The sequence below is a fragment of the Actinia tenebrosa genome, unplaced genomic scaffold, assembly GCF_029948245.1.
Source record: "Actinia tenebrosa isolate PJP-AT-01 unplaced genomic scaffold, QUT_ActTen_1.0 PGA_scaffold1__47_contigs__length_23844297, whole genome shotgun sequence".
In the NCBI taxonomy this organism is placed as follows: Eukaryota; Metazoa; Cnidaria; class Anthozoa; order Actiniaria; family Actiniidae; genus Actinia; species Actinia tenebrosa.
In genome coordinates, this window is record NW_028292578.1 from 8,985,197 (window position 1) to 9,000,380 (window position 15,184).

Genomic DNA, 15,184 nt, shown 5'->3' on the forward strand with positions numbered 1-15,184 from the left:
GACGTTATTGCGAACGAGAACAAAATGGCGGACGAACTGCGTATAATATTTTGACGTTTTTTATTGCTTAGCAATGGTCAAAGCAAGGAAACAAATAGTCAAACCAGTAGGTCCACAGAAATCAGATTCTAAGCCGAAACAAGATTATAATATTTGGTATAATAAGTACTCAGGCAGTCGACACAAACCAGGAGAAGAAAGAACCAAGGCAACGACTCGCTGTCATGCATCAACAGATGCTGGAGAAACTAGGGGTTCCCATAGAGATGACGCTGGTATTTGCTTGAATTTTGCTCGTGGATGTTGTCCACTGGGATACGATTGTTCATGGAAGCATGTTATACCGAAGGGAGATAGTGAAGGTACCATGAGGGACTGTTTTGGGAGAGAACGTCATGAGAACGTTAGAGATGATCAGAGTGGAGTAGGATCGTTTATGGCGGATGATGAGACATCTAGGACCTTATATATAGGGGGTGTTATGCGATCTCCTGATATGCAGGCCGTTGTGTACAAGCACTTCAGCGAATGGGGTGATATCCAGAATGTTAGAGTCCTTGAGAACAAAGGCGTTGCTTTCGTACGATACAACAACCGAGCTAATGCAGAATTTGCAATGGAAGCTATGCAGGGACAATCACTGGATAATGATGAAGTGTTAAACGTTCGTTGGGCTACAGACGACCCAAATCCCTGGACACAGAAGCGAAAGGAAGCCATTGCGAAAAGAAAATTACTGGATGCTGCAGTAGATTCTGGGAAAATCATCCCAGATTTACCTTCTAAGAGAAAACCACCAACCGACATCAGCGAAGCTACTGGGTATTATCCAAACACTGATCACCTTTATGTACAAGGTGGAATGCCTGATCAATATAACCCCCCACCCTCCCCACCCAAGACACTCTCTGATCTGGTTGCTTGGTCTCGGAAGCAGGCTGCAGATCAGAGTAAGGAAACAAATACACTGAAGAAGATCAATCTGGCAAAAGAAGAGACAAGAAACATTCAGTCTTTAGTGTGTGATTATGGATCGTCATCTGATGAGGAAGACTGAACACGAATGCAGTGGGAAAATGGACAACTGCAACAGGCTGCAGAACCAGGGAACTTCTATTCATGCATCCCTTTTCTCTCCAACTTTAATATTCCCCTGCCCCTCTCCTAATGAAGGTTATCAAGTACAGCCCGAGGGGGCAGGAGAAGTTAATACCTTGTTTTTAAGTCTCTCAACTAAGTTGGATTGGCTTCAAATAGCTAGACAAACTCTCTTATTTGTCAGTCATTCAATTGCAGTTTGCTCAATAAAAGCTAAATGTAAATTATTTTGGTAACATTGATGGCATTGCTAAAGTAGCATTTCTGATGTTCCATGGTAAAGAAGCATGAACAACTAGGTGTATAACACACAACTATAATAGACAATACTTTATTTTTTAGATAAATTTCTTGGAGTATGATTTTATTAGTATATGGACATTATGAATGGTAAATGGTAAAAAAATAAAAGTATAGAATGACATTGGTAATTTGTATTTACAGCATTTGGCCAAGAAAACTAGAAATGTTTCTCAAAATTGAGCATACACGTTAAGTGCTGGAAGCAGTGCTAACAAAATTGTTAGTTTTGTAAGGTAGTGCTGAGAGCTGCTTGGGTGATTCGATTCTTTGGCGAATTCCCTCAGTGTCATACGTAATGGACTTTCATATCAGCTGACTCTCCCTAGAAATAAAGATCGAAAAGATTGGAGTATACTGGATGTATTATCTATTTAGTACTGTTAGTTTACTTTTTTAAGCATTAGATGATTCCAACATTCCAAAAAGAGGACCCAAGAAGTTCTGGTTGAGAGAATAACTTTGGCAAACAATTATCATGCACTGAAAAAATTACAAAGCTACAAAAACATGCTGGCACTGTATACAGCAGAAATCATACGACACAGTACGAAGCTTGCAGTTATTTACAAAAGAATAGACCAAACGGTCTTTTTTATAGCAGTCACGTGATAGTGACGTACCTTAGCCTCTAATGCAGGCTCATGAACAGCGGCATCCTCTTCTACGGACACCTGTGGTTCGTAGGCTTGACGCCCAAGGGATAATTTGCGTCCAAAATCCCCCAAGTCCCCGTGGGAGTTTGTTTGTAGTGTCCTATTAAATCAACCGGAAGTCTAGAGTTATAAACTATGATGGAAGGGACGTTAACTGTTTTGTTTATACGGTCCCTTTACCGTAGCAATTGTAATATTTAGCGTATCCTTTTAGGCTGACCACAGGTTCCATTCAATTTTTGACTTTGTATTTTCGTACAGTTACTTATTATTAGTTATTTATACAATATTTGTTTACTCTTGGATCTTATAAGTTTTATGTCATGGAGAGCAAGTCTATTGCTGTTGGATAACACTTTTTCTAGTTGCGCAAAGAGAAATAGGAAAGTAGGTGTTAGTATTCTGAACTCACCGGAATGATTCTGTAGTCGTATTCAGCGAGGAATTGTTGTTGGACGTGGGACTCAACTGTGGACTCGTACTGTTCGAACAAAATTCAATTTTTAATATGCAAAAACAAAAAAGGGTATTTCCAATAAATGTAGCGAAGCAATGCCGGGCTCAGGTTACATCACAGTTTTGTCCGACAATGACATTGGACTTCCTGGCACCATAAGTATCCCAGTACGTAACAATACTTACTTTACGAGTCCTGAATTATGATGACTTTTTGGATGGTTCGTGTTGTATATGGAATCTTCAGAAAGCTCATTTGTTGTGCTTAGGTCTGCTGTTCTGGTTAAAATGAATAAAGCGCACTTACAATAAAATATTTTGACCAGCGGCTACTACTATAAAAGCAACCTGCAGTGGCTGATGGGATGCTGGAGGGTGCAGTGCATACAACTTATTTATCTATAATATACTTACTTCCAAGGTTTCATTTTGACGTTGGAATGATGTGGAGTATGCGCTCTTTCAGGCCTTAAAAATGGAAAAAATAATTAAACCATTCAAAATTGACATGACATGACGTCAGTGCCCCCCAATATCCCATTTTTTTCCATCGCTCCTTTATTCATGTTTGTTTTGTTGTGGTTTTTCCGTGTAATACATACCCTCGTTCTCTGCCCCTACAGCATATAATCAGCAAGCATACAATCATGACTGCTACAAGAATGCCAGCAATTACAACCATCACAATACCAAACGAGGAAAGCTCTGCACCACCACCTGGTATTCTCGGAGGTTTTCTTTTTACGTTTGTATCGTTACTGATCACTGAGGAATACATACTACTCAAGCTGATTGTATCTTTACTTGACGCAGGTGTGGCGGTCAATCTTGGTGCATGACTGCTTGTGGATGATGATGAAATGACTCCCAAAGGCGTCGGTAAAATTGATAAGGTTGGTGTTTGGGTATGAGTATGTGTAAACACGTAGCTTGTACTATGCAGCACAGTTGTAGTAATGTTAGACGTCGAGTCTGTCAAGAAATCAAAAAATCATAACAATGATTAAGTTATTAACTCTTGAATCATCGCCCGTAAATACGTACCGTATCGTGCGTGCCACGCAAATAGTTTAGTTTCCTCGGCCAATCAGAAACTGAGAAAACATATATTATACAATCAAAATGCCGGAATTGGACGAACCATTAGATTATTGAGGAGGGGATTGCGTAAATCCTAAAAAATACATCGAGCAAGCACTTCACCTACGAAAAAACTGATATCGCGTAATCTCTCCGTTCAGAAAAGAAATATCGAGCAAATAAACAAAAACAAAAACTTTCATGTCGGGGTTGTTACGAAAAAATTAATAAATATCGAGCAAAAACATCCCCCTCAATTATCTTACGGTTCACCATTAGTAAAGTCGAAAATCTCGCACCTAATTAATTTAACCTGAAACCAAATGTTATTAACACTTCCAACCTCGAACGAAGCGGTTACCATAAAAATTACTTAAATCAGATGGCACTACAGGGAACTTACATTATGTCAGACATTTTTATTTCAAAATATCACTCTGTTTGTTTTTGAGATCTACTTTGATAGATATGTCAACTTTTTCTTGAAGTTACATTTTTACATTCCATTATACAGAAAGTGAAGGTTGCGCAAGAAAATGAATGACTTAGAGGTTCTTTTTGTACAAATGTCAAATTTGTTCTTATCTTAAAATGAAATTACATGAATCTCAAAATGCTGTTCAAAGGTGAGAAGTACCTTTCCCTTCACTGAATGTAGTTTTAATCCAAGTATAGTTTGCTCATTACTGGTGCCTACTAGGACATGACCATTTAATAGTTTTTAAGGATATCCTTGTCAATAATTTTATTATTTGCAAGACAGTTGAATGATGTTCGATAATTTTAGTTTACTTTGTTGCTCAGCTAACAAGAGTGTTATGCAAATCCTGATCCCATATCTTTGGTGGTTTTTGTTTACTGACCACACAATGTCAGGAAATCAGAAAAACATAAACCTGAACCCCGAAAAGTACCAATAATTCCTGCGTTACATATTGATACTATCAATAATAATAAGCAAAACGTTTTTGTAGTGTAATTGTGTTCAATTCAGTTTTAAAATCAGCTCCAAACAGCCGTAAGAAATTTCTACAGTTAAGCGTTAATGGTTTTTTTTAATTGGATTTAAAATGATATAAAAAATATAATGAAAAATTATTTTGAGTCATATTTTTCTTTTTAAATTGATTTAAAGCAGTTACCATCTGGGCGATCGAGAAAAACCGCGGACAATAAAACCAGAAAAACTGTTTGCGCGTTTATTCTATTTTTCTACTTATCTATAATTTAGTAAATGATATCATACTAAAAATGTGGAAAAGTTACAATAAAGGTGAATGACGGAAGCCGCCCCATTGAGCGAAGTTAGCTATAACGAATCAAAACTCGCTTAAAAATCATCAAATAACAGAACAGACAACTCATTAAGTCAGAGATTTTTAAGCAAGGAATTACACGTGGACTGACAGTACTGTGGGCTACATAGTTTAGTTGCTAAAATACAACAGACGTACATCTTGACTGACTATATACTTATTAGTCTATCCTCTGATTACCATCACGTCTCATGATACCTAACCTAACTGGAACAGTCCTATCACTACTATGCAAAAAGATCAGTGTTGTGATACTGTAAGATCATCCAAAGTTTCCATCGCTGTGTATATTCAGTCAGTGTAAGTTTATTCAGCTGAAGAGACTAAAACGCCAACATGCTCGTCTTATCATGTATCACACAAGATAGACAACGCCTTACATTAAATCTCTACTGTGTAGTTTAGTTGGAGGTTTGGTGGCCACATTCAAAACTACGTGTAGGTGCATCAAGAAAGAGTATCTAGCTTTTGAAAATAAAGATTTATTTTCTCCGTGATAATAAAGTCAACATTACCACTCGACGGAGGGGCGATGGCAATATCATATAAAGTGTGTACTAGTGTAATACTGATAGTAGCAATAAATATACCAGACCCTGCGATGTGTGCTGCATTATAAACATGCCTAGGATTAACCACCACACCATTCCAACGAAACTACGCGGTTAGGTTGACCACGTCACATTTTACCTGCGAGTATGCAAACGGCGAAGTAACGAAGAACAATAGCTACCAAGTAAACACAGAACAAAACCATGACTCTTCATGACATTACAAAAACAGACTTGTTACTGAACTACATGGGGTCTTGGTTGTTGGTCTGGGTTTTCCAGCATGAATCGAGTAGACTTGGTTCAGTTATTCTTGCTCTGTTCGCTGGTTACTGATCAACCTTCAACAGTGTCAGTAATTGATTTGAAACACAAAGTCTCCAGTTCTGACCAATCACATGTTAGCAAACATAAAATGTCAACAGTATGAAAAGTCTGAGTTTATTGCAAGTCAATCTTATCGACTCTAATCCTTTGCCTATCAGTACTAGTCCTATAAAGTCATCTGTATCGTTAAGACAACAGGCACAAATCCTTGTCTTAAAAGTCTTCTCAATCACTGCGTACGTTTTTACAGGTTTCTTTTCTCAGACACGAATGCAAACACAGATTGACAGCCCGTCACTGGACTCAATCAACACACCACATAATATCAATAGTTTCAAATGTCCAATAAAATAGCAAGGTTAAGATATTGAAGTATGAGATGTAATGTTTTTCTATCTATGTCTATACATCTATATGAAGGATGGCAGTCACGTGTCATACGCGCGAATCTTTCCACCCATGACACAAAGAACAGACCTGCGTCTCGCGTAAACGTTTCTGTAACCATGGTGATTGTTCTTGACCAATCAAAGAAATGCAACCACCGCAGTCTTGGCAACGGTTATATGAGTAGTCTGCGCAAACGCAGAACGTAACTAGGCAACGCTTCCACGCATGACCGTTGGCACATTCTGCGCTGATCAGACTTGTTAAGAGTACGTCTTTTTGACATAGTCTACATTTCTCACGAGGGGGTAGTCCATTTGAAGACACGTGTTCTGTGTTTTGTGTCAAGTCAATAACAGCGTTTTCAGGTTTCTCAACTCTTTCCTGTTTAAGAGGATCCGTCAAGACCTTCTCGCTTTCTTTTGATCTTTCCTCTCGTATGGACGCTGCTTGTGCTGCGCTTGCGCTGTTTCCTGTAGTGTTGTAGACTTGTACTGCTAGATCAAGCGATTCTTGATCGCTGTATTGCATTACCAACCAGTCACTCATTACCATCAATGATGTCAAGGCTAAAACAAACAAATAAAGAGATGAGTGGATGGATGGCATGTATGGAAAGAGGGAGAGAGGGAGGGAGAGAGGGAGGGAGAGAGGGAGGGAGAGAGGGAGGGAGAGAGGGAGGGAGAGGGAGGGAGAGGGAGGGATGAATGGATGGATGGAAAGAGGGAGAGAGGGAGGGAGAGGGAGGGATGAATGAATGGATGGATGGAAAGAGGAAGAGAGGGAGGGAGGGAGAGAGGAAAGGATGAATGGATGAATGGATGTATGGATGGAAGGATTGATGGATGATTGGATGGATCGATGGATGAATGGAAGTGATATTCAATACCTTTCTCAGTATGCTCAAATTCTTTGTAGTCTTGCAGCCAAGATTTCAATGATAATGTTAAACACCTCTTGACAATTTGCCGTCCTGTCTGTATGCTTTCAAGCTTCCAGTCTTGACCAGTAAATGATTCAGCATCACCATCTTCTGAAGTAAGACTATCAATTTCCGATTTTTTTGATAATTGATCCACTAAGCGACGTCGCAATAATAAAGAGAGAAAAGGAATGCTATCCAGTGATTGATTCAAGAACTCTAACAAAGGTCCATTCTTGGGAGGGTCATTTTGACTGTAGTGCTGACAGATTGCCGTCTGAACGTCCCATAATGAACTAAGAGAGGATTGTGTAATGACATTAGAGAGAAACTCCTCTGAAAATATCGATAAGATACTGACCTGAAAATAGAAAAATATCAGTTTTATGACAGATGAATTTTTTTGGATCATGAAATAATATTTTTTTTAATGTGGAGAACATGTATTCGGTCCTACCTCTACTTGCTTATTTTTGCCTTTATGTACTTGCAAACGCGTTATGTTCGGACTGTGGAGTAGTGCAACATAAAGTCCATTAGGGGACAGAGCAATTCCATAACAGGTGTACGAAGAGCTATATTGTCCATGTGTAATCACATTTGGACCTGAAAACAACATATTTAAAATGGAGTGATTCTTCATTCTTGTGCTTCAGTGTTGATCTGAAAACGTTTGTGCAGTGTTGGTGACATGTCTAAGCATTTTGATAAATGGAACTCCTGAATGAATTGCAGACCTCTTACTTATAGCAGGAGCTAGTGTACATAGCAACTCATGAACTGCAGACCTCTTACTTATAGCAGGAGTGCACATAGCAACTCATTAACTGCAGACCTCTTACTTATAGCAAGAGCTAGTGCACATAGCAACTCAAGAACTGCAGACCTCTTACTTATAGTAGGAGTGCACATAGCAACTCATGAACTGCAGACCTCTTACTTATAGCAGGAGTGCACATAGCAACTCATTAACTGCAGACCTCTTACTTATAGCAGGAGTGTACATAGCAACTCATGAACTGCAGACCTCTTACTTATAGCAGGAGTGCACATAGCAACTCATGAACTGCAGACTTCTTACTTATAGCAGGAGTGTACATAGCAACTCATGAACTGCAGACCTCTTACTTATAGCAGGAGTGCACATAGCAACTCATGAACTGCAGACCTCTTACTTATAGCAGGAGTGTACATAGCAACTCATGAACTGCAGACCTCTTACTTATAGCAGGAGTGCACATAGCAACTCATGAACTGCAGACCTCTTACTTATAGCAGGAGTGCACATAGCAACTCATGAACTGCAGACCTCTTACTTATAGCAGGAGTGCACATAGCAACTCATGAACTGCAGACCTCTTACTTATAGCAGGAGTGCACATAGCAGCTCATGAACTGCAGACCTCTTACTTATAGCAGGAGTGCACATAGCAACTCATGAACTGCAGACCTCTTACTTATAGCAGGAGTGCACATAGCAACTCATTAACTGCAGACCTCTTACTTATAGCAGGAGTGCACATAGCAACTCATAAACTGCAGACCTCTTACTTATAGTAGGAGTGCACATAGCAACTCATGAACTGCAGACCTCTTACTTATAGCAGGAGTGCACATAGCAGCTCATGAACTGCAGACCTCTTACTTATAGCAGGAGTGTACATAGCAACTCATGAGCTGCAGACCTCTTACTTATAGCAGGAGTGTACAACTCAGGGGTGCATAACTCATTCTGGAAGGCTGATCCTTTACCATGCATACTGCTGGAAAATAGCTCTGTCATGGCCAAGGCAAAGTATGATACAATGCTATGATAAACTTGTCCTGCAAAACACTAAAGCTACTCTACATGATCAACTTACTGGCATCAATCATCTGTAGCAAACCATCAGAATCACATGTGAACACTCTTCCATCTTGACAAACATCCAAACCAGTCACAAATGCTGAATGTACCTCATTATGAATGTGGTGTTTTGATTCTTCAAGCTTTTCCCCATCTGATAGTGGAACTGAGAACTGTACAACTGCAGAACCTTTGCTTGCTGACAGAGTTGCAAATGAGCATTGCTCCTGTAAGTATCACATAAGCATAATCTCAGTATTATGGGTCTCAAAGGTATTCAAGGCAAGAAAGGTAACCCAGGCTACAAAAGTATCCATGACAACAAGGGCTGCAAGGGTAGCCATGGATACAATGGTATCCATAGCAACACAAGTAGCCATTGATACAAAGATATCCATAACAATACAGTTAGCCTATATACAGGTAGAGATGAAGACAAAGGTATTTATGACAATAGAGATAAGTGTGGATACAAATGTATCCATGACAACACAGGTAAGCATGGATATAAAGGTATCCATGACAACACAGGTAAGCATGGATATAAAGGTATCCATGACAACACAGGTAAGCATGGGTACAAAGGTATCCATGACAACACAGATAAGCATGGATATAAAGGTATCCATGACAACACAGGTAAGCATGGGTACAAAGGTATCCATGACAACATGGATAAGCATGGATATAAAGGTATCCATGACAACACAGGTAAGCATGGGTACAAAGGTATCTCAGACAACACAGCTTGATCTCACCTTACTAGAGTATGTCCACTGTAAACAGTTCACGGCAAGATCGTCACAATCGGTCCATAACAAATGCTTGGACGGAATGTCTATTTTCAGGTTGGATTCTGAATCTTTTGATACCTTGAGAGCCAAGACTTCTATCTGACCATTAGACCCACCAATAGCTAGTAAACCTGCAACCACACAAACACATAACTGTTTATCATAGAAACACAATAGAGTGATCAAAATAAAATGAACAAAGGAAATAACTTTCAATATCCTCACCTTCCAAGCCATCCCTGCTATACCAAGCTACAGAGCTTGGCAGTGGTATAACAGTCTGAATATTACTGTCAACAAGCTGAACATCAGCCATACCATCTGATGAACAGGGTACATCAACTGTCCAAAAAGTGATTTTGCCACTCTTAGTTACTGCTGTAAGTAATGCATACTTTTGATTTGAATGATCAAGTAGAACAGGGCACCAGTCAAGACATGTTAATGCAACAATGTTGATATAAACCATTTCAAGCTCTGATTTGGCTATTAACTCTCTTACAGGAGTCTTACTCTGTGGATTTCCCTTTCTTTTCTTTAACTTCTTGAATTTTGGATCAGAATCAAATAGTGTTTTACATTTGCTGTGCCATTTTTCAGATATGCAGGATATTTCTTTCCATTCCTTGTTTGTTTTATTGGTCGTGTAAAGGCTAAGCCTGTGGTCTAAGCATAGAGTTGCGATAATACACCTGAAAGATTAAATACATTATTTAACTACATGGACATAATAACTGTATCACCATCACTATAATCATCATCATCATTACCTTACCCCCTAAAATTCAAATTGTCATCATCATCATTATCATCTTTATCAACATTATTACAATTAGATTATCATTGCCCACCACCATTATGCTAATAAGTGTAGGGGTGTAGCCACTATGAGGGAACTGAGGCAGTTGCCTCTGTAAAATGTCACAAATACTCCTCAAAACTCTGAAAATTGCATTTCCGAGGGTCTCAATTTTAAAACGCTTTGGGGATGCACGACCTCTTGCTTTCACCACTTTTTTACCTCAGTAACCATTTAGGTCTGGCCCTGAACAGTGTCATTAAGTATTAGTGTCACAACCACTATCATACTGGTATCAACACCACCACCACCACCATCACCACAACTATAATTATGACCATCTCTACTACTATTTTCATCACCAAAATTGGTCCAATCATTGCAATAACCAAACACCATTATCAATGGACAATCAATGTATCAATGTATGTAGCGTGCAGCATGTACCAGCATACCTTCCGTAGCTGTCACAGCCACTAGGTGACCAAGCAACAGATCTGTACGACGTCAAATTCATTCCTGATGTTCTAGATGGATTAGCAATAGGATCTAGTAGTCGATTAACAGCTAATTTTGTACATGCTGTTCTACTCAAGTCATAATTATCAATATCTCCTGTTTCAAACATGAAACATTCCTGGTGAGCTTGGATGCATGATAAATGATATTTTAAGCTAGACTTCACTACGTCTTCTGAAAATAATAATGTCTGTCAAAAGGTTAAGTTCTGAATGTCACAAAAACGTAATTTAACTTATATCAAATCCAATTATATCAAATTCCAAATCTGGAAACAAAAAGCAAAAAACAAACAAAACAACAACAACAAAAAACAAAACAAAAAGAAGAAAGAAAGAAATACGACCGAGAAAAGAAAATTCCAATGAGAAATTCTTTCAAGTGAATTCAACCCATAGCATGACATTTATCGTAATAAATATATGGCCTATTAGCAGGTCCCTAATGCTTTGTTTTAAACGCCTTTCAAGAACAATAAGAAACTTCCCAATCATTCAGATAAGAGGAGAAGAGATGAATAAAGTCCTTTAGTAGCAGACGCAAAGGATACAATCACATAAACACATTGATCCGTGACAACGGATATTCTGTCATCACAGGACCACGACAAGGCATCAGGGAATGGGGATGTATACGAGAATGATATCTTCTGAACAACCTTTCCTTCAATTTTATCAACTTCGTCCGCCATTTTGAATTTTCTTTTCCCGCGTCGAACGAGAGAGACTGGTGCAGAATGCGCATAACCTCTGTGCGCATCCACAGCGTGGGTTTATCCGCTGTTGACAATAACATGCGGCTCAAACAAAGATTTCTGTTTTTATAATCATATGGATATTATTAATTTTTATCCTGTATGATATGATCAAGATGCCCTTGATTATACAAGGAGTAATTCTAGATGATTATGATCTCTCCGTTACAAAAATTACGGAAAAGTTTCCCGGTTTGAAGGTATGACAGTCTTGCAGGAAAACTTGTCAACGTTTTGGGTTTAATTTTGAAGTTAAACGAAATGTCTATCTTTTCAGGAGGGAGCAAACCAATTTCGGAAGCAGTCAGTGAAAGAGGTGCCAAGCGCAGGATTGTTGTATGTCGTACAGAGAGAATATGCTATCGTGTCCTCATCAGATGGTTAGTTTTCTTCAAAACTAATAAGTTTCCTCACTCCCACTTATTCCCCTCAAATTTTTTGGGGCTCATTTATCTCTTTTTTTGTTCTCATTTCTTAAATTCATTTTTCTATTTCCTTTTACCTTTCTCTTTTTTTCTGATTCCCTACTTTCTTGCTTTCTTTTTTTTCTTTCTTTCATCCATCCATCCATTCTTTCTTTCATCATTCTTTCTTTCATCCATCCCTCCATCTATTCATTCCTTCATCCATCCCTCCATCCATCCATCCATCCATCCATCCCTCCATCCATCCCTCCCTCCATCCCTCCCTCAATCCCTCCATCCATCCATCCCTCCATCTATCCATCCATCCATTTTTCATTTATATTAATTTTCATTAATTCATTTTCAGAAAATGTAACTGTGGTTGGCTCAGAGGATGCCACAACATGCCATATTGTCATCCTTAGAAACAGAGGTTACAATACTTTATCATTAGTTGTCTCATGATTTCAGAATAGTTTTTGTTACTAAGTATCACACAACGTTCCATTACAGGAACAGGTATGACGAGTATTGCACATCTTGATGGAAGTGGAATGAAAGGCGCACTAGTAAACATGATAAAAGCCATAACAGGACCATATGCTGACAACCCTGATGAACAGTATGCTATTTTTCATTACCTTGATTAGTTTTGTCATCTACTTAGCTATCTTACAAATCGATGACAATGATATAACATTCTTATTAACTCTTTGTGTAGAATTGATTTACATATGTTTGGTGGGTTTCGTGATGACAGAGGAACGTCAGAAGAAATATCCAATGAGATTTTAGGTACATGCATCACATATTAAATCAACCATGTTGATGGTGATGAATTAATGTCCACTAGTCCCAGATCAATTGGAAAAAAGTTCAACTTTAATAGTTAACCAATAAAGATATTTATTTAAATATTATTATTAATCTTGAGCTAATTAAATATGAAATATAAAATTTACCTAATTGACTTGTTTTCTATTGCAATGCTAGATTATTGCCAGTAGCCTTCTGAAATAAAACATTTATTTTGCTTTTTCTTCAGACATCATACAGCAGCAGCCAACCAGAATAAACTTGTGTACTGCATGTATTACTGGTGAGGTTTACTTTAAATAATAATTCTCATCTTCCCTTTTATTCAGTTTTCAAACTTATGACTTTACTTTTCATTGCTGTTATAAGTATATATTTTAAAGTTACTAAGATAAGATGTTTGTTTTTCTCTACAGACTTGAATGATATTGAAGTAGAGGGACAGCACAGACCCATTGTCTATGGAGTAGGTACAGTAGTTAGGCACTGTTTTCATTTCCATGTGCTGTTTGAGAGAAAAGTTGCAACAAGTTATTAAATCATTAATCTGCCAATCAAATACATTGTTAGAGCTGAGTGCAGTTCCATTGCATTTACTGATACCTTAATTTACAAATGCTACCATTTAGATTGATTGATGGCCAATGTCAGAAAGAATCAGTAGGTTAACACTCATATAACCAGGGGCATAGTGAGGTCTCGGTCATAAAGGGGGGATGAGATTCAGCAAAAAATAATTGGGGTTGGTCGCCCACTCCCCCCTCACTGTTCCACTCCATATAACCTATAGTGACATATGCTTTGTTTGCATGTCACAATGAAGCCATAAATGTTAAGACAGGAGAGATGTTCCAAGCTACTTTTCCTGATAAAGGACCAGGAGGCAGTTTACGTCATGGAAGAAATTTTACAGGTGGCAAAGAGGTGAGCTATTTCTTTTTTTGTTTTGCTAATGTCATTTCTTTATAAATCATTAAGCAGAAGCCTAACCCAGGCAGTAGTCTGGGTACTGTTTCTGGGTATTTAAAACCACCATTTCCAAGTGGCTGACTAAATTTACCCCATTGACTGATATTTGGATGACCTTCCCACCACCTCATTTATCATCTATGGCCCACCCAGCCCTGGAATGTCTTTAATTTATAATAAAATAATTCGTTATTATGTCACTCCAGGTTGTTCAAATTTATGATTCATCAGTTGGTGAGCTCCAGATTGGACCTTTTGACTATAAGCCATTGCAAAATGCTTCATTCTTCCAAGACGCGCCTGACCACCTTATATTAAAGGTACATATATATTGTTATGTGTCTTGTTATGTTTACCATAAAACAATGTTGGTTTTCAACTAATCCTTGGTGCTATTCCTGAGTTTGAATCTTTATAGTTACATCTGATCTAGAGAAAAAAATGAACAAAATATTTTTCAATTTCTACTCAACCTCAACTGGGACATCTGGAAGTCTTAAAACTTTGTATTTTACATTACATGATAGAATCATTAATTTTCTTTCCTAGGAAAGCAATTCCATTGATTTCCAAGAAAACATTGTTACCTGTGTGTCTATTAATTAACTTCCTTTTTCCCTTACAGCATCTTTCAACTTCACCACACTGTGAGCCAGCTGGCTTCTGTGAAGAAACAAGAGCCACCATGAAGTACATCACTGATAATCCATCACCATTAACAACAGTCTTCCCTGATGGATTGCCTCACAGATATGTGAGAAGTGGGAATAAATGGGAAAGAATAAAAGATAATGAATCATAGTGTCCAAGGCACCAGGTGTATGCCCTAGACTTTTGCAAACTCTGCCGACACCCTCTGCCTACATGTATCTACTTCATTGCTCCTTCACCAAGCTTGATGCAGCCTAGGAATTTAAGAGGAATTAAATTTTGAATTTAAGTTTAATATAGACTCTGACAAATTTGAATAATACTGAAGATACTAAAGAACTGAATGTTGCATGATCAGGAGTTGTACAGGACTGCCACACCCAAAGTCGTTTGTTTCTAGCAGCCTATCTAAATGTAGGAGGTTTTGAAGATATATCTTATTTGTAATAGTTGTATGCCAAAATATTTTTTGTCAAGATAAATGAAAATATGAATAATAATATAAAAACATTTTGTAAAGCATGGGATTTAATTTCACT

At 38.1% G+C, this 15,184-nt stretch overlaps 4 protein-coding genes and 1 long non-coding RNA gene across 6 annotated transcripts; 2 read left to right on the top strand and 3 right to left on the bottom strand.

The window, feature by feature from the left end:
• Nucleotides 1-4: 4 nt before the first annotated feature.
• LOC116303243 (uncharacterized) lies at nt 5-1,750 on the top strand. The gene has a single exon (XM_031712755.2). It carries the CDS (start codon nt 74-76, stop codon nt 1,055-1,057), a length of 984 nt encoding a protein of 327 aa, XP_031568615.1. The 5' UTR covers nt 5-73; the 3' UTR covers nt 1,058-1,750.
• On the bottom strand, nt 1,414-5,811 carry LOC116303245 (uncharacterized). Of its 2 annotated transcripts, XM_031712757.1 has the most exons (7): nt 5,597-5,811; nt 3,113-3,482; nt 2,925-2,978; nt 2,697-2,789; nt 2,467-2,535; nt 2,022-2,154; nt 1,414-1,723 (listed from the first exon to the last, which is right to left on the bottom strand). In XM_031712757.1, the coding sequence occupies exons 1-7, from the start codon at nt 5,661-5,663 to the stop codon at nt 1,688-1,690; spliced, it is 822 nt and encodes a 273-aa protein (XP_031568617.1). In that variant the 5' UTR covers nt 5,664-5,811; the 3' UTR covers nt 1,414-1,687. The 2 variants fall into 2 exon arrangements, with proteins under 2 accessions (XP_031568617.1, XP_031568618.1); XM_031712758.2 differs by lacking the exon at nt 2,022-2,154 and having other exon boundaries at nt 5,597-5,810.
• Nucleotides 5,812-5,884: 73 nt separating this feature from the next.
• LOC116303240 (general transcription factor 3C polypeptide 4) lies at nt 5,885-11,748 on the bottom strand. The gene is made up of 8 exons (XM_031712740.1): nt 11,602-11,748; nt 10,988-11,241; nt 9,959-10,425; nt 9,698-9,864; nt 8,956-9,166; nt 7,551-7,699; nt 7,061-7,454; nt 5,885-6,740 (listed from the first exon to the last, which is right to left on the bottom strand). The coding sequence occupies exons 1-8, from the start codon at nt 11,740-11,742 to the stop codon at nt 6,220-6,222; spliced, it is 2,304 nt and encodes a 767-aa protein (XP_031568600.1). The 5' UTR covers nt 11,743-11,748; the 3' UTR covers nt 5,885-6,219.
• Nucleotides 11,749-11,823: 75 nt separating this feature from the next.
• Nucleotides 11,824-15,164, top strand: LOC116303244 (protein N-terminal asparagine amidohydrolase). Its single transcript, XM_031712756.2, has 10 exons — nt 11,824-12,005; nt 12,083-12,185; nt 12,577-12,642; nt 12,723-12,831; nt 12,931-13,004; nt 13,255-13,308; nt 13,442-13,495; nt 13,849-13,949; nt 14,201-14,314; nt 14,620-15,164. Exons 1-10 carry the CDS (start codon nt 11,913-11,915, stop codon nt 14,794-14,796), a joined length of 945 nt encoding a protein of 314 aa, XP_031568616.2. The 5' UTR covers nt 11,824-11,912; the 3' UTR covers nt 14,797-15,164.
• LOC116303247 (uncharacterized) lies at nt 13,219-14,717 on the bottom strand. Its single transcript, XR_004197932.1, has 3 exons — nt 14,582-14,717; nt 14,351-14,423; nt 13,219-13,530 (listed from the first exon to the last, which is right to left on the bottom strand). It is a non-coding gene; the product is annotated as an uncharacterized LOC116303247 (long non-coding RNA).
• Nucleotides 15,165-15,184: the final 20 nt, after the last annotated feature.

Coding starts and splice junctions, on each gene's coding strand:
- LOC116303243 (XM_031712755.2), top strand. CDS start 74: ATGGTCAAAGCAAGGAAACAAATAGTCAAACCAGTAGGTCCACAGAAA.
- LOC116303245 (XM_031712757.1), bottom strand. CDS start 5,663: ATGGTTTTGTTCTGTGTTTACTTGGTAGCTATTGTTCTTCGTTACTTC. Junction 2,790..2,924: donor GTCAAAATGAAACCTTGGAA/GTAAGTATATTA, acceptor CATTTTAACCAG/AACAGCAGACCTAAGCACAA. Junction 1,724..2,021: donor AGCCTGCATTAGAGGCTAAG/GTACGTCACTAT, acceptor CTTTATTTCTAG/GGAGAGTCAGCTGATATGAA.
- LOC116303240 (XM_031712740.1), bottom strand. CDS start 11,742: ATGGCGGACGAAGTTGATAAAATTGAAGGAAAGGTTGTTCAGAAGATA. Junction 9,865..9,958: donor TAGCAGGGATGGCTTGGAAG/GTGAGGATATTG, acceptor GTGTGGTTGCAG/GTTTACTAGCTATTGGTGGG. Junction 9,167..9,697: donor AGTGGACATACTCTAGTAAG/GTGAGATCAAGC, acceptor TGATACTTACAG/GAGCAATGCTCATTTGCAAC.
- LOC116303244 (XM_031712756.2), top strand. CDS start 11,913: ATGATCAAGATGCCCTTGATTATACAAGGAGTAATTCTAGATGATTAT. Junction 13,309..13,441: donor GTGTACTGCATGTATTACTG/GTGAGGTTTACT, acceptor TTTTCTCTACAG/ACTTGAATGATATTGAAGTA. Junction 13,496..13,848: donor ACCCATTGTCTATGGAGTAG/GTACAGTAGTTA, acceptor GTCACAATGAAG/CCATAAATGTTAAGACAGGA.